The 27,572-nt window shown below is 37.1% G+C and overlaps 1 protein-coding gene across 2 annotated transcripts in view; it reads left to right on the forward strand.

Moving 5' to 3' along the window:
* Stip1 (Stress-induced phosphoprotein 1) overlaps positions 1 to 27,572 on the forward strand; it is a 205,291-nt gene that overhangs the window by 36,721 nt on the left and 140,998 nt on the right. For both annotated transcript variants that reach the window (XM_090398793.1, XM_090398792.1), the window contains exons 2-3: positions 18,256 to 18,465; positions 25,065 to 25,209. In XM_090398793.1, the coding sequence (XP_090254919.1) occupies positions 18,256 to 18,465; positions 25,065 to 25,209 (355 nt within the window). The remainder of the gene's footprint in view (positions 1 to 18,255; positions 18,466 to 25,064; positions 25,210 to 27,572) is intronic.

The following is a 27,572-nucleotide window of genomic DNA, read 5'->3' on the forward strand; positions in this document are numbered from 1 at the left end:
CTATACCATCCTTCGATGGGGCAAGGATGACTGCATTTCGGCAGCAGTGCCGAAATGCAGTCATCCTGCCTTTTCTCTCAGAAAAGGGATCTTGGTTTACCTTTCCTCATCCTCAGCAATACACACACACACATCACCAGACAAGATGAACTATCCCTCCTCGAACTGACATTTACCTCCCACCTCTCTTGGCACAAGCACATCACATCAGTAGCTTCCTCATCTTCTAAAAAATTAGGCATTCTTTTCTGCTCAAGAAGCTATTTTACATCCACCCAGTTAACCTTGTATAAATCCCAAATCTGCCCATCCTTAGAATACTGTTCACACATTTGGGGGTGTGCATCTAAAACCTCATATTCGTGATACTGTCTAGAGGAAAGCAATTGTGCTCATAGATGATCCTTCTCTCACAGGCTTTCTTCAACCTCTGTCTCACAGATGTAAGGTTTCAGCTCTTTGTCTCTTCATGGTGCTTCCATGGTCACTGCTCCAGTGAAGTTTCAAACATTATTTCTCCACTTGCTGTTATGCCTGTTAAAACAAGAGCGGCAACTGTTACTCTTGTTTTAACAGGCTCAGCTTTTTAGAGTACAACTGAAACTCATCATGCCTGCATCTCCTCTTCATTTATTCCATCTACCTCTGTCCTCTGGAACTGCCTTCCCCCATGACGTGTTTCCCAATAATTTCAACCTACATTGGCACTGATGTGCTATAAGTTCTTTTACTTCACGTTTGTGGGATAAAAAAATAAATAAATGAAAAAGTCAACAGATGCCCAAAAGGATTACAGGGCTCCATTTTGCATGAGGAAATGTAAGAGAGCCAAGCTATGTGTAAAAGTAACTGAACAAGTCATGGGAAGACTTCGGTTAGAATATAGACAGTAATTGGGACCTCATATTGTTGGCATTAGTGAAACTTGGCTATCAGGTCCAGATATAACTGGTATTGAGCGTGAAGGTTGCAGTATTTTTAGGAACAATAGACAAGATAGGATAAGAGGTGATTGCTTCTAATTATGTTGAATGACTTGAATCAGTTAGGGTAGAAAGTTGCAGCTGCAATACGAGGGCTGTTCGATAAGTCCATGCAAAGTCAAAGAGATGGCATCACCAGTACGTATCGAGGTTATTTTTAGTTGCTAGCAACTGTTGGAGGATCACACACTAAGTTTCAGTCAAATAGATCTATTCTTTTCTTCTTTATTATTCTTTCTATTATATTACTTTTATTAAATCCTTGTCAGTTGCTCCTTTGTAAAATATTTACTTTGTTTTACTTTTCCTTTTATCTATTCTTTTATCTGTCTATCTACTTCCTTACCTAACATTATTTCTTGCCTCCCCTTTTTCTACTGTTTGTTAGACCTCGTGTTGTAAGTTTATCTAACGTAACAGTCCCTGAGCAATCGCACAATGTCAATTAAGAATTTTAGCAAGTCGTGGCTCGTTACTATATTCTATTCCCACAGGCTCGTTAATATTTTCGGGATAATGCATTGGCTAAGGAATGAGAACCAGGTAGTTACAAAACAAAAACATTTATTATCAAACTAAAAGATGTGATACAGAGCACATAAAAGTTAATTTAAGATTAACTTAATCAAAAACACTTTAACACACAAATTTACTTGCTATCTGAGCAACAGAATCTACTTGCTATCTGAGCAATTTTTCTGATAGTGCTTTCACTATCAGAAAAACCTACTTTTCCTTGATATAAAAGTGTCTTCTATGACACAACTTGGCTTACAAGTATGCATAAGTATTCCATAAGGGATTACATTCAGCTTTCTTTCAATATATTCAAAACTTATATGACACCAATTCAGACACTATCACAATCAACCTGTGAATTAGATATACTTAACAATACATAATTTTCCGTTATTTCACATTCACTTTTCCTGCTAGTTAACAAGTAACCTCTCTCAATCCTTTACGATTTCGAATTACATACACATAACATATTACAACAATTTTTATGGCGTACTTGCTAACAATCGCAAAAGGAAAGTCCAACATACATTCCATTATACACGTTGGAACTGGAACGTCCTTCATCCGGTCACGCTGAGGTTCTGCCATAGCGACCGGGAGCCTAGAGCGAGCTGGCAGCGGTGAACATCAGGCAACGAAGGATGGAAAACAAACCTCCTGGATTTTGGGAAGGAACCCCGTAGAATAGTAGGTGAAGAGCCAAGGACTGATAAAGCCAAGAACCACATGCTGCGTTGCCTTTTATTCCCTGTTGAGTCCTTTGTTCGTAAGCAAGAGTATTCCAGGATTAGTCAGAAACAATGAAAGAACTGACATCATAGCTGGCCGCTTGACTGTACAATTTCGGTGGTATTCTGCACTAATCCGGCTTAATTCCTATTAAGCTCTTAACAACAAGTCTAAAGTGCAGGTGCATTCTAACAGCAAATTATTCTTTTACATTTTTATATTATTACAACTAAGTACATGTTTTTCTTATTATTTCAGACAAAAAAATATTGCAAAATATTTAGCGAAAATTCCCTAAAAAATAATAAATGAAAAGGTCAACAGATGCCCAAAAGGATTACAGGGCTCCATTTTGCATGAGGAAATGTAAGAGAGCCAAGCTATGTGTAAAAGTAACTGAACACATCATGGGAAGACTTTGGTCAGAATATAGACGATTGGGACCTCAGATTGTATGCATTAGTGAAATTTGGCTATCAGGGCAAGATATAATAACTGGTATTGAGTGTGAAGGTTACAGTATTTTTAGGAACAATAGACAAGATAGGAACAATAGACAAGATAGGATAAGAGGAGATTGCTTCTAATTATGTTGAATGACTTGAATCAGTAGGGCAGAAAGTTGCAGCTGCAATATGAGGGCTGGTCGATAAGTCTGTGCAAAGTCAAAGAGATGGCATTACTAGTACATATTGTGGTTATTTTTAGTTGCTGGCAGCTGTTGGAGGATCACACACTAAGTTTCAGTCAGATAGATCTATTACTCTGTGTTTGGCGTTCATTTACATATATCTATTGATATGTTATATATATATACATGTTATTGATATGTAAATATATTACATATATTTACATATCAATAACAGGAATAGAAGTAGCAGGGTACAGCATTTTTCGGCAGGATAGGAAGGGAAAGCATGGTGGTGGAGTACTGCTTATGATAAGCGATGACTTATGTCCTCTGAGAATGGAGGCTTTGGAAGGCAGTGACACTAATGATTTTGAAACCATATGCTATGAGATAGATGTGGGCAAGACAGGATATTTAGTGGGGTGTTGCTACAGACCAAGGAGCACAGAGGGTGGGGAGCAGGAGATGTTTAGGCACTTGAGCTTGGCAAGTGCAAGAAGAATGATTGTTATGGGAGATTTTAACTACAGCAGTATAAATTAGGGAGAGGAAGATGCATGTAGCAATAAGGAAATGGAATTTCTAGAATTCTTGAGGGACAAATGTCTTACGCAACATGTAATAGAGGGAACAAGAGGTACGAGAGTTTTGGATTTGTTCACAACATCAGAAGAGTTGATAATAACTGAGATGACATCTCTCCCACCAGTTAGAGAGATTGACCATATGGTTTTGACTTGGAAGATGAATAGACATGCAGGAGCATCAAAGAGATGGGAACATATGTGAAATTATAAGGCAGGTGATTATAATAGTCTTAGACGTCAACTTGGGAAAGTTTCATGGAGGGAGGAATTGGAAGGCTGGGATATCATTAGTGCATGGGAAATTATGAAAGAATATTTGTTAGCAGCAATGGTAAGTTGTATACCACAAGTGAACAAGAGGACACAATTTGGAGTAAAGTGGATGACAAACAATATTAAACAGGAGCTGCATGTGAAAAAGAGGCTATGGAAGAGAGAGAAGGAGACAGGTGAAGAGCAGATGCATGAAGAATATAAGATGCAGGCCAGGAGTGACTAGTATGGTAAGGAAGGCGAAACTGGAATATGAGAAGAGATTGGCCCTAAGATCCAAAGAAAATCCTAGGGAATTTTTTAGCTATGTGGCCAGTGGGAGGAGAAATGACTGTGGAAGAATGACATTGTGGGATAAAAAATGGGAATAGAGTGACTGATGCAGAGGACATAGTGGAATTGTTCAATGAACACTTTATTGGAGTATTTCATCCTGGAGGAGTAAATTTTAATACTAGATGGATAGGGCAGGTTCGAGGTTTAAAGGTGCAGGAGGAAAGTGTGTTCCAAATACTGAGTACTCTGGATGTCAGTAAAGCTATGGAACTCGATGGTATTTCACCACAAGTTTTGAGAGGATACGCTGAAGAACTGACAGCTCCTTTGACCTGGCTTTTCAATGAAAGTCTGGCTATGAGAAAGGTGCCCAGGGAATGGAAGGAAAGTAAGATAGTGCCATTGCATAAGGGCAGTAGCAGACTGGAAGTGTCTAATTATAGGCCAGTTTCTGTGTCATCAGTAGTTGTTAAGATCTTGGAAAAATTAGTTAGGGACCATATACAACATTGGGCAGATGAGGATAATGTTATCTGTGAGAGTTAACATGGATTTTTGAAGGGACACTCTTTTTTTAGTAATATGATAGCCTTTTATAATAAAGTTACAAGAGCAGTAGATGGGGGAGGAGGCATATACTGCCATTTTCTTGGACTTAGCGAAGGCATTTGACTGAGTGCCACATGATAGAATGTGCCACAGTAAAAGGAAAAATGCTTATGGTAGAATGATCTTAAAAAATGCTGAGGGTAGGGAGGTAACCGAATCAGTCGATGTTGTGGAATTACTGAGCGAGCACTTTACAAGAGTATATCATCCAGGTGGTGACTTTGCGGAAATGGAAGAACCAACAGCTTATACTGGAATTGTGATGAATGAAGTAGAGGTAACTAGTCTATTACAGAACCTCAATGTCAATACATCTGTGGGATTGGATGGTATACCAGCTCGTGTCGTACGTGAAGCGGCCAAAGAATTGTCAGTGCCCTTGACCATTTTGTTTAATTTGAGCCTCAGGACTGGGTCAGTCCCAAGGGGGTGGAAAGAGGGGAAAATAGTTCCACTGCACAAAGGTGGTTCCAAGGCTGCTGTTGAAAATTACCGGCCAATCAGCATAACAGGAATCATTATCAAGGTCTTAGAGAAAATAGTCAAGAGGAAAATACAAGATTGGATAGAAGAAAATGGGATACTGTATCGGGGACAGCATGGTTTTGTGAAGGGTAGGTCATGCCTCAGTAACTTGCTCACGTATTATAACACAGTGACGGCTGAACTGGATAAGGGTAATGGGTTTACAGTGATTCTACTGGACCTTGCTAAGGCCTTTGACAGGATACCACATGGAATTCTAATCAGTAAATTGCAGCATATGGGAATGGACATAGGGTTGGTGAGATGGATAGGAGGGTGGTTGACGGAGAGATATCAGAGAGTGGTTTACTCAGGAGTAGAGTCCACAAGACGGCCTGTGACTAGTGGTGTACCACAAGGATCTGTTCTTGGACCACTGCTGTTTAATTTGTTCATAAATGATATAGGAAAGGATCTGAGAGGAACAGTTCAATTGTTTGCGGATGATGCGAAGTTGGGTAGGGCAATAGTGAATGCAGATGACGTCAAAATTTTGCAGGATGATTTGGATAGATTGGAGGTCTGGGCTAGGGAGAATGGATGTCAATTTAATGTGGCAAAATGTAAGGTTATGCATTTTGGTGTGAAAAGATTGGAGGCAGTTTACTGCATTGGTGGAACCGTGCTCCAGGAAATTGATGAGGCACGAGATTTAGGAGTGTTGGTGGATAAGGAATTGAAATTTAGGGGACACATTGCAAAAGTGGCCAAATCAGCTCATCAAATCACTTGGTTGCTGAAGAATACGTTGACAAGCAGAGACAAGCAGGTTATTGTTCCTCTGTATCGAGCCTTGATAAGACCTCATCTCGACTACTGTGCCCAGATTTGGTCACCTAGGTTTCTTCTTGATGGGGAGGAGGTGGAGAGGATCCAGAGGCGAGTGACGAAGATGATAGCAGGTCTGTGGAATGAACCGTATGAGAACAGGTTGAGGATTTGTGGGTTGCAAAAATTGGTTGATAGGCGGAGGAGGGGAGATATGATTGAGACATTCAAATTACTGAAGGGTTTCTATAAAATTAATTCAGAAGATATTTTTGAGAACAGGGCTGGTTGTGGGAGGACTAGGGGACATCCATGGAAACTGGGCAAAAGTGTGGTTAGTAAAGGTGTTAGAGCTGGGTTCTTTACTTTTAGAGTAGTGAATGAGTGGAATGCGCTCCCTGAGTCTGTGGTGGATGCTGTGACAGTGAATGAGTTTAAGGCGAGGTATGATAGATACTGTATGAATGTCGAATAGTTGTGATGAAAATGATTTGGGGCCTCCCTCGATGAGTCTAATGACTCCCCGGAGTTGCCCGTAATAATAATAATAATAAGCTGATATTTAAGTTGCAGCACATGGGTCTGGATGTCAGGTTGGTCAACTGGATTCAGGATTGGCTGTCTGATAGGAATCAGAGTTGTGTATGGTGGGGCAGTTTCAGAGGGTTACGTGGGGTCCCACAGGGCTCAGTACTGGGACCTATATTGTTTAACCTTTATATCAATGACATTGTCAGTGGATTGCAGGGAGATATTCAGTTGTTTGCAGATGATGTGAAGCTGGGAAGGGTTATTAGTAATAGTGCAGATGTGGTAGCCCTGCAAGAGGATTTGAATAAGCTTGACAGATGGGCAAATGAATGGGGGTGTCAGTTTAATGCAGCAAAATGTAAGGTCTTGAGGTTTGGGAGACGTTGATGAGACGCTGCATACGCTATTGGCATGAGCTATACTGGAGGAAGTAGGGGAGACAAGAGATCTGGGGGTTGATGATTGATAGAAACCTGAAATTTAGGTGACATATTGCAAAGGTGGTGAAGGTAACACAGGATTGCTGCAATAATGAGAAGGACACTGACCTGCAGAGATAAGTTATATTTTTGTTGTATAAGACTTATAAGATTGTTCTCATCTTTGGTCCCCAGGATTTGAAGGGGATAAATTAACTGTGGAAAGGGTACAAATGCGGATAACAAAGATGGTTTAAGGGCTGTACAATGTTAGTTATGAGGATTGGCTTAGGGAATGTGGACTGCAGAGTTTGGTGGATAGAAGGAGGAGAGGAGAGGAGATATGATTGAGACTTTTAAACTGTTGAGAGGTGGTTACTGCGCCGACACTGGGGGAGTTCTTTCACTTGGTTGAACAGCAGGGAGGAGTGGTGACAAGGGGCCATCCCTGGAAGTTACAAAAGGAAACTGTGAGCAAGAGGGTGAGGAGTGGTTTCTTTACATTGAGGGTGTTTGAACCATGGAATGCATTGCCTGATAGAATGGTGTGAGCAAGAACAGTCAATGAGTTTAAAGACTCATTGACTGTTGATAGACTTTGTGTTTCCTAGGAGGGACCTCCCATGATGAGTCTTGATAGACTTTGTGTTTCTTAGGAACTACCTTCCTGCGATGAGTCTTTTGACTCCGTGGACGCCTGAATAATAATAATAATTTGTGGGGTCCCACAGGGCTCATTACTGGGACCTATATTGTTTAACTTTTGTATCAGTGAATTGCAGGGAGATATTTGTGAAAAATGGAACAGAAAGAATTTCTCTTCCATTTTTCGTGTAGTGATTAAACATTATTTTTTGAAAGGCAAATCAGCTCAGAAAACCAAAGCTAAGCTTGATAAACATTATGGTTAGTCTGCACCTTCGATTAGAATGGTTTGTAAGTGGTTTAGTAACTTTCGAAGTAGTGATGACAAGGGGCCATCCCTGGAAGTTACACAAGGAAACTGTGAGCAAGAGGGTGGGGAGTGGTTATGAGCACAAGTGATGCTGAACCTTCTGGATGCCTTGTTGAGGTCACTACTCCAGAAATTATTGAAAAAATCCATGATATGGTGATGAATGATAGAAGAGTGAAAGTGCGTTGAATTGCTAAGGTTGTGGGCATCTCAAATGACTGTGCACATAATATTTTTCATGAACATTTACATGAGAAAACTATCTGCAAGATGAGTGCCTTGTTTGCTCACACTGGATCAAAAGTGTCAACGTGTGAACTGTTGCAAGGACAGCTTGAAGCTGTTTCAACGGAATCCAGAGGAATTTTTGTGTCATTTCGTAACAGTGGACGAAACATGGATTCATCACTACCAGCGTGAGACCAAGGAACAGTCAAAACAATGGGTAGCAAGTGGGGAATCTGCACCAAAGAATGCAAAAACCGTTCCTTCAGCAGGAGAAGTTAAGGCCAGTGTCTTCTGGGATGCTCGTGGCATAATCATCATAGACTTCTTGGAAAAGGGTAAAACAATTACTGGAGTGTATTATGCTTCTTTGCTGGATCATTTAAATAATGAAATAAAGGAAACACGACCACACTCGGCAAAAAAGAAGGTTCTTTTTCACCACATCAAAACACCTGCTCACTCTTCAATTGTGACCACAGAATTGTTTGATTTATGCTACGAAGTCCCCCAGACACTCTCCAGGTTTGGATCCCTCGGATTACTGTTTGTTTCCAAACATGAAAAAATGTCTGCCAGGAAAGAGATTTTCATCAAACGATGAGGTGATTGCTGAAACAACTGCCTATTTTGAAGAGTTGGACAAATCATACTATATGGAGAGGATCAAAAAACTGGAGCATCATTGGACTAAAGTGTATAGACCTCAGTGGAGACTATGTTGAAAAATAAAAATTGTTTGTCCCAAAAAAAATTGTTTTCTTCATTTTTGCACAGACTTATCGAACAACCCTCATACTAGTAGCAGTGAGTTTGAAGCATTCTGGTGTGATGTGGAATCAAACAAGATCAAATACATAGTAGAGGTGTTGTTACAGACCATATGGATTGATTGCTAGTGATGACAAAATGCATTATCATTAAACATGATAGCACAACAAGTAACCATTTAGGGGGTCTCTAATTATCCAAACGTTGATTAAGTAGCAGTAAAATCTCATGAGAAGAATAAAGCTGAATTTATTGAGCTGTTGCAAGACAACTCTAGCACTCAAGAAGGAACTTAGGAACAGGAGTGTTAGATCCAATTATAGTGACAGGGGAAGTTTTAGTTAAAGATGTGACTGTTCTGAATTAGGTTGGTGACAGTTAATCATGCTTTACTGACTTGGGAAGTGGCTAAGTTTATTTGATTTTCCATTCCAAAAAGGTTACGTGCTGAACTGCAAAGCAGGGAATTATAATCAGCTGAGGCGTAAATTAAGTTCTCTCGCATGGTATCCTTTGTTAGGTGGGAAGGATATCAGTAGTGTATGGTAAGCATTTAAAAAATACTTAAATGATGCAATATCTACATGTCCTTAGAGTTTGAAGAATAAATAGGGTAAGAGTGAAGTGGATGTGCAATTTTATTAAATAATGAGATTTATGAAAATTATAAGGACAGGGCAGAAGAGTCTCAACTGTTGCATGGAAAGCTAACTGTGAGTATGAAAAGAAACTGCCTCTAAATTAAAGAAAACCTAAAAGAATTCAATCACTATGTGTGTGAAAAAATAACTGCTGAATGTAGATGGTATGTGCTTGATGACTGATGCAGAAGAGATTGTTCACGTAATGAGTGCTGATTTTTAAAAGTTACCAACTGGATGTAACTGCTACCTCTTCACTGGATGTGTAGAAAGGCTTATGTGTTCGTTGTTTTGTTTAATTTTGACGATATATATCAGAACACAGAATTATAAGTAAATAATTATTTATTGACTTATTGCTGATATTTCGCTGGTGTTATAACGAGCATCTTCAGAGCACAAAAACACAGTTTGTCACAGTACATGAGACTACAACAACATGGTGTAACAAAGGGACTAGTTTAACAAAACTGTAGCAACAATACAAAGAATAAAGTTCTAATTAGGTGTCCTCTATCTAAAAAAATACAAACTGAATAACAGTTCGGCAATAGGGACTGATGGGATATCAGCATGGATGCTGAAAGAGTGTTCAACTCTGAACTGGCTGTTCTTTGACCAGGCTATATAATTTAAGTCTGTTAATAGGAAAGATTCCACAAGAGTGGAAAGAATATATTGTAATCCCTTTGTGCAAGAGTTGTACAAAGACTGATATTTCCAACTGTTAACCTATCAGTATCTCAGGAGTGGTGGTGAAGGATTTGGAAAAGTTAGAGCAAGTGAACAGAAATGGTTGACAGATAATCTGTATTTTGCAATGAACAGCATGAGTTTACTAAGGGAAGGTAAAGTTTTGACAACTTGCTACTCTCATTTTATAGTAATGTTACCACCGAATTAAACGGGGAATGAATACACCCTGATACTTTTAAACTGTGCTAAAGGTTTTGACATGAAGACTTGCATAATTTGGATAATATAGAATTGGATTAAAAATATTAGTGTTGATAAGAGAATTGCTGATTGGCATATTAAAAATTTGTTATGGGGTGGGGGGGGGGGGGAGAGTGCAAGATTTAAGGTGAACAGTGATGTTCCACAAGAATCAATAGTCCATTGTTATCATTCTTTAATGACATTGGGAAGGATTTGACAGGTGACATTCAGCTGTTTCATGATGCAAAGATAAGTATAATCAGGAATGAGGTTTATATGCAGTGCTTGCAGAAAGATTTGGTAGGCTACACTTATAAGCATTTAAAAGTAGCTGTCACTCCACTGTTAGTAAATGTAGTCACTTTAGTATAATGAGATATTTAGTGTCATATTATATCGATGGGATTATACTAAAAGAAACTGATCAAATAATGGATCGTGGAGAGTTTTAGCAGATAGGAAGTTGAAATTCAAGGTCCATATAGCCATGATTGCAAATACAACTCAGAAGATAATTGCGGTTTGCTTCTTTATGAGGTCTTGATACAACTTCACTTGGACTATTGTGTACAGGTCTAGTCTTCTGGTTTTCATGGTGATGCTGATATAGTGGACAGTATGTAAAAAGAGTTAAAGATAATATAAGGATTGCAGGATACAGATTATGAAGACTGATTGAGAATTTTGACTGCAGCGATTAGCAAATAGAAGAAAGAAGGTGATATCATTGCGAACTTACGAACATATGAAAAGATCATACATGATACCAGTAGATGGAATTTTTTATTTTATGGAGAGGGGAAAAGGTCAAGAGCATCTATGGAAGCTGAGAATGAATGCCATCAGTTAGGCAGTAAGAGCTAGATTTTTCTCTTATAGAGTTGTCCGTGAATAGAATGGACTGTCGAGATTGTGAATGCAGATAGTGTAAACGAATGCAAGAAAGGTATGATAGCTGGTGCAGGTGATATGTGGCCTCCATCTATGAATCCCCTGACTCTGAAATCTTAAATATCAAAATGTTCTGAAAGCTATTGAAAAAAAAAAACATAGAAATGGTAGAAAAACTATCAAGGGAATGAAGAGGTGAATAAAGATGGCATGAAAACTGAAGATAAAGATGCAAGCAGTGATAGAACAGTAGTAGAAAAGGTTCAAGAGAAATGAAACAGGAGTATATAACACTCGAAGTAGAAAAAGCTATCAAAAGCCTGAAATATGGAAAAGCAGCTGGAGTGGATCATCAGTGGATTCAACCAGAAATGCTCAAACGTGGAGGTATAAAATTTTTCAGTTGAATACACTACATAAATTCAGAAGACCTGGTCACAAGGTTGAATTCCAGATGTTTGGAATAGGGATCTCATAGTTCCCATGTATAAAAAGTGGAATTAAGCTAAAATTACATGGGAATTTTCACAGTGGGTATTCCTAGGATGATTTATGCAATTACACTTGAAGAGAAGAACAACAAGCTGAAGCAAATGGGAATGGATATGAGGCAAGTAGCATGGATGGGGGGGGGGGGGGGAGCTGATGGACAGACACCAGAGAGTAATATATATGGTGGAGTGGAGTCTAGGAGAATGATTGTGACTGACTAGTGGCGTACCTCAGGGTTTGGTACTAGGGCCACTACTCTTTGATTTTTATATCAGTGACATAGGGAAAGATTTATGAGGGGATATTCAGTTGTTAGCTGATGATGAAAAAACTGGGGAGAGCAATAGTTGATTAAGGTGATGTAGATATCCTGCAGGATGATTTAAATAAATTGGCATTGTGGGTAAAGGATTGTGATGCAAAATGTAAGGTTATGCCCTTCAGGTTGAAAAGGTTGCACATGGTGTATCATATTGATGGTATTGGTTTGCAGGAAATTGATGAGGCTGAGGACTTGGGAATAATGGTGGACAAAGAGTTAAAGGTCAGAGGGGGATATTGCAAAAGTTGGTAAAATAGCTCATTGAATTGCTTGGATGTTGAAAAACTGTTAAAGGGATTTTATTAAAATCCCTTTAATAGTTAATACACATTTAATACAAATAACAGTTAATAGTTATCACATTTAATTTTAATAGTTTATCACACTCTCTTACACAAAATCCCTTTTATAAATGGATTCTGTGTAAGAGTGTGGCTAACAAGTACAGATAAGGAAGTTATTATCCCTCTTTATAAAGCTATGATTCAGCCACATCTTGGCAACTGCATACAGATTTGGTTGCCTGGGTTTCTTGGCAACCTGGAGGTGGTTGAAAAGATTCAGAGATGAGTGACCAAGATGATGACAGGTCTGTGGAATACTCCCTACAAGGTTGAAGGTTTGTGGGTTACAAAGTTTAGTAGATAGCCAGAAAAGAGGGGACATGGTAGAAACTTGTAAGATATTAAAGGGGTTTTATAAAATTGATGCAAGTGAAATTTTTTAATATATAACAAATAGAACTAGGAGCCATCCATGGAAATTGTGTAAGAGTGTGTTTGGTAGGGATGTGCAGACTAGATTTTTTGTGTGGAGAGTGATGAGTGAATGAGTGGAATGGATTGCCTGCTAGAATTGGTTGTGAGTCCCCTGATGGGGAATGGATTCAAGGAGAGATATGACAGAATTTGTGTGTGTGATGGTTAATTTGGATCTCCTGTGATGTCTCAGGACTCCATTCAGATGCTGTAAATAATAATAATTACTCCAGACATCAAGGATATCCTTAACTTCATTTTTCATGCTACTTTTATCATCTTTAATTCCCTTTAGTACTTTTCCCTCCATTAAGCTTTTTCAATAGCCTCCACATTTTACCACCTTCCTGATATTTATTATCTAAATTCTTAACAAAGTCTTCCCATTACTTTTGTTTAGCTACTTACATTTTTTACATTTTTTGGTGTATTCTTTTAGGGTTTCTACCAATTTATTTGATAGGAACTTTTGGTATGCCTTCTTCTTTTCCAAATGCTTCTTTAACTTCTTGTGTCCACCGTGGAATTCTTATTCTTCTATCCTTACAGACAACTTCACTACATACTCCTCCCCCAGCTGAATCAATCAGTCTTCTTCAGAGTTTGTCACTGAGATTCCAAAGTTGGTTTTTGTTTTCAAACTGCTTCAAATTTTCTTCAGTAATATTCGTATAGTCGAATCTACAGTTTACCTCTAAAAGCCACTCAACTTTCTTTCATACTGTTCTTTTTGGTGTAATATCCATTTTTATCCTGCTTATCACTAAGTAATTTCAAATCCTCTGTACACTCTTGTCTTGAATTAGTGTGAAGATATCACTATCAACAATGATGTAGATAGTGATGCTTTTCCTATTTCTTGTCTTTATGTAAAAGTGTTCAACACTAACATAAAGATGTGCATGTGAACTTGTGCACATCTTTGTTGTACCGTGGTGTTAGTAATGACTGGTCTATATTCTGAGCAGAAATTCAGCAAATACTTCCATTATTATTAGCTTTGCCCATTTCTCCAAATTTTTCCCAAATGTTCCTTATGCCTGTTGGGATTTATTTCATGCTCTGCTGTTTAGATCTCCAACAAGGACCACTTTTTCCATTTTCTTTGTCAGTTGCCTGTTCTAATGAAACAAAATATTCTTTGACTTTTTCCTTAGAATAACAGAAGGTTCTTCTGTGAGACCTAATCCTAATCTTGCAGCCTCCTCTCTATTGAGAGGGTCGCAGCTAATTACTAGGAAAGTGATTATGAAACAAGATGGTTTCCCATTGCCTTCCTTGCCATAAGTATTTATGACTGTAGTCATGTCCGGTTTTTAATCCCTCAAAACAGGACCGGTTTGCCTGTTTTGATTGATTAAAAACCCGAGTTACTGGGAGAAAAAATCCACCACCTCCGTATGAGACTGGTAAACTCACCTTTAGTCAAAAAGATCAGATAAAGGTTCCTCACATCATGGATAGGAATAGAACCTAGGTCTTTCTGACCAAAGGGCATCTATACCAACTGAGCTGCAGAGGCTCCTCTATGGGACCATAGGCACAAATAAGTTTCATTGTCCATTCCCCCCATTTTGAAGTGTGTCCACATCACCCTACTTGAAACTTCCTTCCAGTCAAGAAGTTTGTCTTCATGTTTGGCGTTGAATGCTATCGCTACTCCTTCCTTTCCTTGATCATTATTGCCTGAACATAACATCCTATATGTATTATTTAATACGATCTCGCCTGTTTTTGTTGTCTTTGTCTCAGTAATGCCAATTGTGTCCATGTGGTACTTTTCCAATTCTTTAGCAAGTTCAGTTTTCTTTCTGTAATACTCCTTTCATTGATGGTCATGCTGGCTGGGACATTGCCCAGTTAAACAAGGTGCCTGTCATTTTCATCAGGGAACCAAGGCGAACAGCACAAAGTGAGCTGCTGGAACAAATGTCAGCAGAGTTCAAGATTGGTACTATCAATGTAAGACAATGGAAAAGAAATGTAACTAGCAAAAGAATTGGATAAGTACCAGATTGATATAATAGGCATGACCGAACAGGTGAGATCTTGATAAGTGACAAATACAAATTGTTACATTCAGGCAATAGCAATCAGGGAAAAGTGAAACGATTATGAAACAAGGGAAGTATTTATAGTCTTCAACACTAGATATGAGGCTAATCTTCTTAAATTGCAGGCAATGTTGTGGTGATTTGGGCAGATTTCAAAATGGAGGAACTAGACAGACTTATTTGTGCTTATGGCTCCACAGAAGATTCTACAAAGGAAGAAATGAAGGAATTTTTTGAGACATTAGAGAAGGCAGCTGGCACGCCGAAAAAGGAAAAGTTGGTCCTTGTTGGAGATATAAGCAGTAGAGTAGGAAATTATCATCAGACATATAGAAATGTTTTGGGAAAATTTGGAGAAAAACGCAAAGCTAATTATAATGGTAAATGCCTGCCAGATTTCTTTTCAGGACATGGATTAGTTGTTATTAATCCATGTCCAAAACTAACACCATGTTCTAATGTAATAACACTAAAAAATTCTGGCTTGTGTTTTTGTATGGGAAGTATGGTAATCCCTACATTTGCACAAATCTGTTTTGAGCTCACAATATATCTATCTATATGTTCACTGGACATCCACAGATGCTGTATGGTTACTCCGATGCTCAGTGATGTACCTCACCAGGTCTCGCCATGTAGTCCTGTTGTTTGCTTTTCTGGAGATCTCAACTCTGAAGATTAGTCGCTCCACACACCATCCATCTCATTGATAGTCAATCCCTTCTTCTTTTTCCAGGAATTTTACCTTCTATTACTGTTCTGAGAAGTCCTCCTTCCATCCTTTCAATGTGCCCAAAATATTTTAACTTTCTTTTGTCAATATCCTTAAGGAGCCTTAAAGTTCTACTGATCTTTTCTAATACCCATTCATTTGTATGCCTTTCAGTATATGATATCCTCAACAGCCTTCTGTAGCACCACATCTCAAAAGCGGATATCCTTTTCTTATCTGACTTCTTTGGGTTCCGAGTCTCACATCCATAAGTCGCTGTTGGAAAAACAACTGCATCCAAAATCCTCAACTTTGTTCCCATGGAGATAGATCCCTTCCCTTCCAGATTTTAAACAGGTCTCTGACTGTTGTTTAAGCCATTCCTAATCTTTTTCTGAGGTCTTCTGAACAGCATTTCTTCACATTAATAATGGATCCCAGGTACTTAAACTTGCTGACTTTCTCAATTCTTTCTCCATTAAGGTACACTTGTTTCTCGAGAGCTTCTCTGTTTGTATTTCCTTTGAGAACCATGATCTTTGTCTTGCTAGGATTGAGTTGAAGTCCTCTGTTATTACTGATCTTGTTAACTTTGTCAAGAATTAGTCCTAGTTCTTCCATATCATTACAAAGGAGTACTGTATCATCAGACTGATTACATCCTGGCTCTCTGATGATACTACAAAGGAGTACTGTATCATCAGCATACCTCAGATTATAATCAGTCTGGTGCCTTGACCCATCAATGTTAGATATCTAAGTATAGATCCATCGTGGGTGTTTATGGAAGCAGATATTGGTAATAACTAATCTGTCAGCATGGGCAAATTCCAACAGTCTTTCACCACAGGTGTTGCATTCACCTAGACCACACATGCCACACTCTGGGCTAATTCTCATACCCTTTCCCACTTTTGCATTTAAGTTCCCTAAGATGTAAAGTATGTCTCTCCTTGGTAGGCATTCCAAAACAATTTATAAGTTTTCATAGAATTCTTCACTCTCTTCTTCAGGCCTATCCTTGTGGGGTGCATAAACTACCACGATTGATACATTGGTAGGCTGAGCCTTAAGTCTAATAGAAAGTATCCTATCATTAATGGGGTTATAACCCTGAAGGCTTTTTTGCCTGAGCTGTCTTTAGTATCACAGCTGCCCCATGATGTTTTGAGTCACCGCCCGAGTAAATAACTAGCTTACCATCCTGTCTTTTGAAGTGACCTTCTCCATTCCATCTGGTCTCTGTAATTCCCAGGATGTCAATTTCATACCTATCTATCTCTTTACAGACTATCTCAAGAGTACCCATCTGTAGACCTTGAACATTCCATGTGCCAATGTGAAATTCCCTTCTAAGATTAATCTTATTCCTTCTATGTTGCTCATTCACAATATCACTGATTTTTGATGGAGATTGTAATATACTTCTTGAACAGGACCCTCTGCCTAAGTCCTTAATGTGGCTCTGATTATTCTGTGTTACAACTGATGCAGCATGAGATGCATTATAAGGCACAACCATATTAGCAATTTGGAGTGAAGTCATTGCAAGAAGAGAGTGGTAGGGCAGCAGAGGCCCTTTTCACATAAGAAGAAATGAAATAGCAAAATAGGAAAGATTCACCCTTAGCCCTCGAATACTCTAATAGAATTAGGGGGAAGGAGCAAGAAGAAAAGAAAGAAGGAGAGAAAAGAAAAAGGGAAGAGACCAGTCTACAGATAATATAACATATGTATATTATATTATAAGGCATGGTCCAACATCAAGTACCTCTGGTTTGCCATGCCCATATTCACTAAGTCCGTGCGGTTAGCCTAGTGGCTTTGCGCTTTGCAACCATGTGACTGGGGAAGGAGTGTCCCAGGTTCGATTCCCGTCGAAGACGTGAGGAACTTGAGGATCTTTCTCAGCCATAGCCAAGTTAGCCGGTCTTGGGCGTGGAGAGCAGGGTTTTTTCTGCCAGTTTACCTGGCGTTTTTCATCCCACAAGCAGGCAAATCGGCCCTGTGAACACACAGGGATACAGCCAGGAATACTTCGAGGCATAGGGGTGACCATTTTATCCTCGTATTTCGGTTACGAAATCCAAGCATACTTGGAGGGATGTGGGGCCTTAAAGTCCTGTTAAAGCCATTGAGATAGATATTCACTAAAGTGAGCCCTTGAAGTATACAATATAGCCAAGGATTTTTTTTTAAAGTGTTATATCATTAAATCTTTTCTTCAGTGCCACTTGTTTGTTGATTTATTTAATGATGAAGATTCCCAACATTCAGCATTATCACTTCAATTTTGAACTTGGGAACCTTTCAAGTTATTTGAATTTTATTTCTCTCTCTCTTTCAAAGCAAGTTTTAATATCTCAAAGGTTTCTATTGTAGTTTTTCTCAGTTTGAAGAAGAAAGTTTTTAATTTTTTGATTAAGGGACAACACAAAATTTCTGTGTAAGGCTTTGATGTGTTCAATAATGCAATCTATTACTTCAAAATAAATGAGAAATCACAGCAGATTCTATTCCTTTCATCTGTACTAAATGCAGTAGAGTTGGCAGATTTTTTTTTTTATTGTTTTATATGTATGTATATATGTGTGTTTGTATAATTAGTATATATGTATATAAACTGTTACTGATATTTTTAGGCTGGTGCTCTGAAGGACTTAGGCAATTCTGCCTTGAATTCAGGAAAAACTGATGAAGCTATCAAGCATTACAGTGAAGCTATAAAGTTGGATCCAACAAATCATGTTCTTTTTAGTAACAGAAGTGCTGCATATGCAAAGTCTGGGAAGTATAGAGAAGCTTTAGATGATGCGATGAAAACAGTACAGTTAAAACCAGACTGGGGGAAGGTAAGTCTAGATATTTTCGTCCTTTCTTCATATACATTGATGTAATATATGATAAACTTACTGTCAACATCTGGTAGCTTTTTTTGGAGTGATCAATTAATATGAAATGCCAAAAAAAATGTATACACATCTTCACAAAATTAAAAAAAAAAGTCAGATGCATCAAAGCTGTTTCTGATTAACAGTCAAATATATCAACTTCAAATAGATCAGCTAGAAATGTGACAGTGCACCAGTTTTCTTCCAGATTGTTATGTCCAGTTTCAGTATTTTTAGATCTTGTATTTTGGTCGTCTAATGTGCTACTATCAATCCATCTTCCTGCAATCCTGGCTTTGGACACAATTTGTCTTGAAAGTTGATTTTTGTCTTGTATTTCTTCCTAATTTTAAGAATTTAAATGAAAATACTCATAACCATTCCCATTTGTTTATTTTGTGTTTTGGATGTGACTTCAGATAAAATTTAAATTATTATTAGTGTGGAAGAGTGCAGTTGGCATGATGCATGTGTGGTATATGGATGTGAAGGTACTCAATATCTGTTTGTCATGTAGAGAGAGAAAGAGAAATGAAATAGAAAGATAAATCTGGTTTGACTACTTTCAACAGCTCATTTATCTCAAATGAAGAAATATTCAATGTAAGAACAAAGCTACAAGAAATTATTTTTCCATTTCTTGGAGGTATCAGGTCAATCAACCACTGATTTCAGAATGGAACTAATAGCCCTTCTACTTGGAAAACAAATAATTTATGAATACTTGTGGTCATCCTTTAACCAGTCCACTCCTTTTAGGTTTATTGCCCTTATTCCAAAAATTTTTTTTCTTAACCTGTCATGAAGGACTTGCATTGTCACTACAAAAATAAATAAGTTAGATTTTTATTTTTATTTTATTATTATTATATTACATTTACTTGAATATAAGTTGCGCTTTTCCCAAAATTAATGTTAAAAAATCGTGGCGTGAGATATGTGAGGATTTTTGTAAACTAAATTAACCTCATCATCAAATTCCTGCCATTTACCCTCAAGGGGTGTACAGGATATGATAGTACTACATGAAAAAATTACATCATTACTAACTTCCTATCTACAATTTTCCTCCAAATCAGTCTGATACTCGTCAAGACTCCAACATTATCAGATCTTATATTTCTATCGTCTAAGGCACTTTGTACCATATCAATCCACCCATATCTTGGTCTTCCTCTGGGTCGTTTTCCTGGCAGAGAACACTTGTTTTGCTAATCTTTTCTCTCCCATTCTATTTAAGTGACCATACCACCCTGAGATTAGCTCTGCTGACGCATTCCTGGATGCTGACAATGTCAAGTTCTTTCCTAATATCCTAGTTTTCAATATGATATTGCCATTGATGCCATCTGTTCATGCCTCTAATCTTTCTCAGGACTCTCATATCTGCGGTCTCTAGTCTTTGGTCAAGTGTTTTACTTCTGAGCCAACTCTCAGATCCATAAGTTAAAACTGGTTTGAACACTGTCTTGTATACAGCTAATTAAGTGTTCCGACTAATTTCTCTCTTATTCCATGTGAATTAATTCAATTGACTTCCCACCATACCAGCTTTCCTGATTCTGTTGTCTATTTCTATATTTAATTTACCATCTTCAGTAAAATTAGTGCCTATGTAGCTGAAATGTTTTACTTGTTCCGCAGGTTCTCCATTCACAACACAGTTGACATTTTCAATGATTCTACCCATTTTCATTGCCTTTGTCTTTTTAATGCTGACCTTCATACCATATCTATTACAATAGTTATTCAATTTATTCAGGGAATCTTGCAAACTTCTAGGGATTTATTTAGAAGTATAACATCGTCTGCATAAAGCAAAGAGCTGACATTAACATCTCCAATTCATTGGAGATGTTAATGTCAGCTCTTTGCTTTATGCAGATGTTATTGGATATTAACATCTCCAATTCATTAGAGATGTTAATGTCACACATTAACATCTCCAACTCCAATTGATATCATGTTTAATACCACTTTCCTTCATAATGTGATCCATATAGATAATGAATAACAGAGAGGATAATGCACATCCTTGTCTCACACCAGATTTAACATTAAACCATCTTCCTGTACTTCCTTCAATTCTAACTGCTGACTTACAACTCAAATAAAGACTAAGTATTGCTTGATATAATGCCTCATTGACACCATATAACTGCAGCGTATTGAATAGCTTCTCGCTTGGCACCTTGTCATATGCCTTTTCCAAATCAACAAAACTTAAATACAGATCTTTGTTATATTGCCATGCTTTCTCGACCATTTGTCATAAAGTGAAGATCTGACAGCCTCTATTTGGCCTGAATCCAGCTTGTTCTTCACCAAGCTTTTCTTCCACAATTCTTCTCGACCGTTTCTCAAGTATACTTGAATAGATCTTGCCAGGAACACTCAGTAGGGAAATACCTCTGTAATTCTCGCATTCAGTTTTATTTCCCTTTTTATATATGGGTACTATGAGAGCTCTATTCCATTCATCGGGAATTCGTCCCTCTGTCCAGGCTTTCTGAACTATGCAGTGCAACCAACTGTAAGACTTATACCACCATACTTCAGCATTTCTATTCAAATATCATCTACTCCTGCTGCCTTTCCACATTTCAAGCCTTTGATGGCTTTTTCTACTTCAAGTATGGATATGTATTCCTGACTGCATGCCTGGTCAGTGTTTTTTACCACTGTGCTGTCATCACTGCTTGTTTCATTTAGCAGTTTTTCAAAGTAATTACTCCATACTTCAAGGATATCTTTTTCTCCTGTTTTCATGTCACCTTTATCATCTCTAACTCCTTTTACAGCTCTTTCCTCCATTCCTAAGCTTCTTCAACAACCTCCAGAATATTTTGCCACCTTCGTCCTCCCATAACTTTTGTTTAGCTAGTTTTACACAGCGTTTAGCATTCTTGCATTTGTCTCTATATTCTATAAGAGTACAACCCAACTTATTTGCGAGGAACTTTTGATATGCTTTCTTCTTTTCCTTCACTGCCTCTTTAACTTCCTGTGCCCACCAGGGAGTTCTGATTTTTTTTATCCTTGCAGACAACCTCACCACAGGCCTCTCTGGCAGAATCAATGTTTTCTTCAGAGTTTGCCACTGAATATCCAAGGTTTGATTCCTGTTCTCAAACTCTTTCATTTTTTTTCAATAATCTTTCTGTATTTTAGTCTATGGTTCACATCTGAGAGCTGCTCAACTTTTATTCACTTTAAAACTTTCTTACATGTTATTCTTTTCAATATGAAATTTGATTTTATCATGCTCAAGACTAAATAGTGATCACTTCCAATTTCAAATCCTCTGTACACTCTGGTGTCCTGCACCAGGGAGAAAACATCACTATCAACAATAACATAGTTAATGAGACTTTTCTTATTCCTTGTCTCTTCTCTCCATGCGAATTTGTGCACATTTTTATGTTGGAACATGGTGTTAGTAATAACCAGTCCATATCCTGAGCAGAAATCCAACAGATATTTGCCATTATTATTAGCTTTGCTCTTTTCTCCAAATTTTCCCAAAATATTTTGTATGTCTCACAGTCATTTCCTACTCTGCTATTTAGATCCCGAACAAGGACCAACTTTTCCTTTTTCATTGTGTCAGTTGCTTTTTCTAAACCCTCAAAAAATTCCTCCACTTCTACCTTAGTAGAACCTTCTGTGGGATCATAGGCACAAATAAGTGTCATTGTCTAGTTCCCCATTCTCATATTTGCCCACATTACTTTACTTGAGACTGACTGCCATTCAAGAAGATTAGCCTCGTATTTTGTGTTCAATACTATGGCTACTCCTTCTGTTCCTTGATTGTCATTGCCTGAATATAACATTTTGTATTTATTGCTCAGAAAAATCTCACCAGTTTTGGTCTTTTTTGTTTCAGTCACACGTATTATGTCGATCTCGTACTCATTTAATTCCTCAGCTAGCTCCATTTCTTTGCCATTCATGCTTCTTATGTTGATAGTACCGATCTTTAACTCTGGTGATGTTGAGTTGGGGTTTGTTTTCAGACTTGTTCCAGTAGCTGACTTTTTGCTGTTCGCCCTTTTTCCCTGGCGAAAACAACGAGAGCCTTGTTTAACTGGGCGACGCCCCAGCCGGCATGAAAGTTTGTCATGTTGTACCCTCATTTTTTATTTTGGTTTAACCAATAAGAATACAATTTGGTCGGCTAAATCCCAAATTGCCAGCCCATCCTCGTTGTTCAGTATCCAGATAGATACCCAACAGGATGCACCAAGAGAAGGTGAGGATTGGACATTAGGTCAGAAGCCCTGGTCGGTTCTCCGCATTCCTTTAAAGGCTATGTGGAGGTCTCCTCTCTATTGCTCACATTATAAAATGAATGTATTTAAATTTTAATTATCAATATTATTTACATAATCAGCCACTTACCTTCATCACATGATGTATTTGCACCTTTAGCAACTGTAATTAAATTAAACAGTTTCATTATTGCTTGTCTTTTTATCATTTCGATCTCATTCACTGTCAAGTCATGCCCTGCTGCTCAATTGCTGTGTTTTTTTCTGCAAAAGCAATAACTTTGGGTTTAAAACCAGCACTGTAACTTGAACATTTTTTCATATTTCAAACAAAAATTACGAGTAATTTACAAGACTTGAAATATGTTATGAACAATCCTTAATGAATGACTAATGAGAAGCAAAAGCAGAGTGCGAAATGGACAGCAATGGTAGGCTGGTAGAGATGGTGTAGCTGTGAAGATGTGTTTTGATAGGTGCGGTATTAACAAAAGATGTTGGAAGTTTATTTTGCACCTGGTTAGACTATAATAAATTTAGTTTAATCCTTTATCCAAGTGTAAGCAAACAAAGTTTGCAACTGAAAATATTGGTCCACCTGTGGTCAGAGTTGCCTGGTGTTGCACCACCTTACCTCAGTCCTGAAGATATTTTTAGGTGCAAACTTTGTTTGCTTACATTTGGATAAAGGATTAAACTAAATTTATTTTTAACAAAAGATTGTGCAACTGAATGACCAAGGCAAACCAAATTGAAATTCTGATTCTCTTCAACCGAATTCCAAAATATTTGAAAGTGCCATAATAGCATTCACTATCTATTTCTTAAAAGCTTTAAACTTTCTTCGTAAAGTAAAATCAGGGGTGTGAGATATGCACGAAGGCAAGTTATATTTGAGTAAATGAAGTACTGTTTTTTTTTTTCCTTGTCCTATAACTTCCCCACTACTGGGTAAAGCCTCTCCATTGCGAGAGGGCTGGATCTACTTCTTCCATGGTACATTTTTATATAGTTGTATGAATGAATCTATGAAGATGAAAGACAATCACAAACTTCCATGCCTTGGCAGGATTCAAACCCACAGTTTCTTGTCTGGAGAGTGTATACTCTAACCACTTGACCAACCAAGGCAGCCATATTACTATATTAGTATTTATTTCTTTATTCATCTTGTAGTGACCTCTCAGGCAGTGCAACCTGCTTTTCAGTAAAGGCAGCATACTTAGCTGTTTCGACTTGTATGTGGTACCATTATTTTCATCTAGTTTATCAAAAGACAGATATATTTGATTCTCACTGTATAGCAAACCTATAGAGACCACAGGAATAGTTTATAGTAAGTTTTTCTTAGCAGATCTCTGATTAGGACTTTTCAGTAGCTTGTTACAGGTGAGAGTTGACTGTATTTACCATTTCTTTCAGTCTGTAATATCAAAATGTATTATGATGATAAAGTAAGTATAACTAAACTACCTTGTTTCATATAAACTATTACACATTTTTTTATAATGTTAGTCAAGTTGCTTTTTATTTTATCATCCTACATGTTTCGCCAATTTTTCTATTAGTTACATAGGTTCAGACCTCTAGAAGCTTTGAAACGAGAAAGAAAGAACACTTAGGATATGTCAGAAACAACAGACAAAGCATTTCAGTCCTTTCTTGCCACTTTGCCTCTACCAACCATCACATTGAGTGGGATAAGAGTCTTATGCCCTATATAGAAGATAACTACCATTCAAGAACCTTCAAGGAAGCAGCTACAGTCGCCCGTACAACTGAAAACCTAAACAAGAATCCAGGTCTAACCTTACCAGAAATTTGGAAAGCTTTAATCAAATCATTAAACATCAAAGAAATGAACTTTCATGACAATTACATCATGAGTCATAACAAATAAATCAAGTTCCCGAGACACGCACATTGTCTCGCACAATACTAATTTTTGTATGAATTAGAACCATCAGTTATAACCTAGTCTGTTACCTTCATATAGCTTACTAATTTGTATTCCCTGAAGATGCCGATAGAAAAATTGGCGAAACATGTAGGATGATAAAATAAAAAGCAACTTGACTAACATTATAAAAAAAAAAAATTAAATAAAAAATGTAATAGTTTATATACATAATAGTCAAGAAAAAATACTACACAATAGCTTGTTTCATATTTCATATTTACTTAACTAAGTACAGAAATATTTTTTTACTTTCTGTTTTAAACTGTGCTGGCTTAAGTTATATTTAATTAAGTTGGATTATAGTTTTTAAATAACATTTCTGTTAGGGATACTCAAGAAAAGGAACTGCATTGGCATACTTGAATCGGCATGAAGAAGCTCTGTCAGCATACAAAGAGGGTCTTAAGTATGATCCAAACAACCAGCAGTTAAAGGAAGGTATCAAAGAGGTTGAAGCACAAATGAACAGGGGTAGGTTCGTAGGATCATGTTAATTACTCACAAACTAAACAATTGATTATCATTTGTTCATTTTCAGTTGCAATTTTATTTAATATATGAGATTGTTAAATTATTTAAAGTAGATGAAAATAATAATTTCATAAGCTAATTGTATTAAAAAAAATCCACAAAAGCAGTTTTGTAATAAATTAATCATAAATATCATGTAATACTGCATTGAGCTCCTGGAATTGGTGTTATAATGAAACAGGATGAATCCCAAAGTGCTGCTTCCATTCTTGGTTTATGGCTATATTGTTTCATTGTGAAATGTATAGATATTCCTTTACAAACCCATTGCTTATGGTAATTCATTTTTCATCTATCTATGAAAAATGTACATTAAGAAAAGAATTTATAAGAAAGCCTACAGGATGTTGACCAACTCTCATGCAAGATCGAAAGCATTTATCAAACTAAATTAGTATGTTAGTTGTATTTTCAGCAGGCAGCTGACAAAGAAACTGGAAAAAGTGGGCCGTGTTGGATATGTAAACAGCAGAGTAGGAAATGAATCCTATCAAGCATATAGAAATTTGTTGGAAGTTTTTCCACTTTGTTATAATATAATATAAATTAAAGATATCAAGGTATCAGTATACTTGGTTTAGTCCTTTATGAAGTGTAAGCAAACAAAATTTGCACCTGAAGTATTTTCAGGTGCAAACTTTATTTGCTTTCTCAGGGGCTCACATTGGTGAGTACGGGCATGGCAAACCCAAGATACCCCAGCTAGACCTGATCTTACTTCATACAATATACACTTGATATTCATATCTGGAGAATGGTCTTCTACTCTTCTTTCCTTCTACTCTCTTACTTCTTCCCCCCCCCCCCCAGTGCTATTCAAACTGTAGTTTCCACTATCTACTAAAAAAGCAAACCTAGTTGTCTTAAGGTAGCAGCTCCACTACTAGGATACCTATCGTCGTGCTAGTCATTTGACACAGGGAAACACATTACTTTCGAGTCTGAACGAAATCCAAACCGGACAGAAAACATGGGAAACAGCCACAAACTGGAAAAGGTTAAGAAACTTTGGAAAAAGAAAAACATGGTGAAATATGTTACATGGAACATTAGACGCATAGCACATAAAGAAGAATTAGATAAAATTTTAAATGAGGAAAATATAGAAATTGCAGTTTTTACAGAAACAGTGTTAGAGAAAGGGTGTTAGAGCTAGGTTTTTTACTTGGAGAGTGGTGAATGAGTGGAATAAGCTTCCAGAGTCTGTTGTGGGTGCTACGACCATGAATGAGTTCAAGGCAAGGTATGATAGATACTCTGTCAATGTCGAATAGTTGTTCTTGACATGATGTTAGGGCCTCCCTCGATGAGTCTGTCGACTCCTTGGAGTTGCCCAGAACAATAATAATAATAATAATAATAACAAAAAAGAAACTTAAAGGAACAAAAGAAACAGCTAACTACAATATCATATATAGTGGAGTGGACAAACAAATACATGCAAAAGTTGGTGTGTAATGATTTGGATCCTTAAATCAATTAAAGCAAAAATATATCTCATTATACATACTGGAATGAAAGAATATTAGAAGTGTGATTAAAATTAAAGAAAGAAAATTTAACAGTTGTTGGAGTGTATGCCCCTAGAGAAGGAAATGAAGAAGAAAATGATTACTTTCATAAAGAGTTACAAGGAATATATGAAAAATTAAATAAAACAGACCGTATAATTATAGCCGGAGATCTTAATGCCAGAATAGGAATGAAAAAAATTGACAATAATATACAAAAATTTGGAGGACCAACAGTAAACAAAAATGGAAAGAGACTCATTGATTATACAATATATAATAATTTAAAAATAATGAATACATTTTACAAACATAAAAATATACGTTATGTGCTAGAGGACAAAAATCAATAATAAACTACTTTATAGCAAATGAAAAACCAGCAAACCTCTTCCTAGACATTAAAGTTAAAAGAGGGCTAGAAATTGACACAGATCACTATTTAGTACAGGCAAAACTAAGATTTCCACCAAACTGGCTACAAAAAATACAAAAAAATAAACAAACTAGAGAAACAAAATCTAATTACAAAGTAAGACTACTAAATGATTCAAGTATAAGAAATTTATATCAATAGAGGATTAACTACTTAGAAAAAATACAAGAAAATGAAGACATTGAGAAAGAATGGAATAATATAAAAGAAATTATCACATCAGCAGCATATGAAAGTCTAGGAACACACAAAAAATAAAAAATTACATATATGGACAGTGAAATAAAAACAATAATTCAAAATAAAAGCTGGCTCTTAAAATATGGTTAAGTAGCAAAAAACAAGAAGATGAAATT

This window comes from Typopeltis vanoorti, chromosome 10 (genome assembly GCF_054136105.1).
Source record: "Typopeltis vanoorti isolate ZY-2024b chromosome 10, IOZ_Tvanoo_1.0, whole genome shotgun sequence".
In the NCBI taxonomy this organism is placed as follows: Eukaryota; Metazoa; Arthropoda; class Arachnida; order Uropygi; family Thelyphonidae; genus Typopeltis; species Typopeltis vanoorti.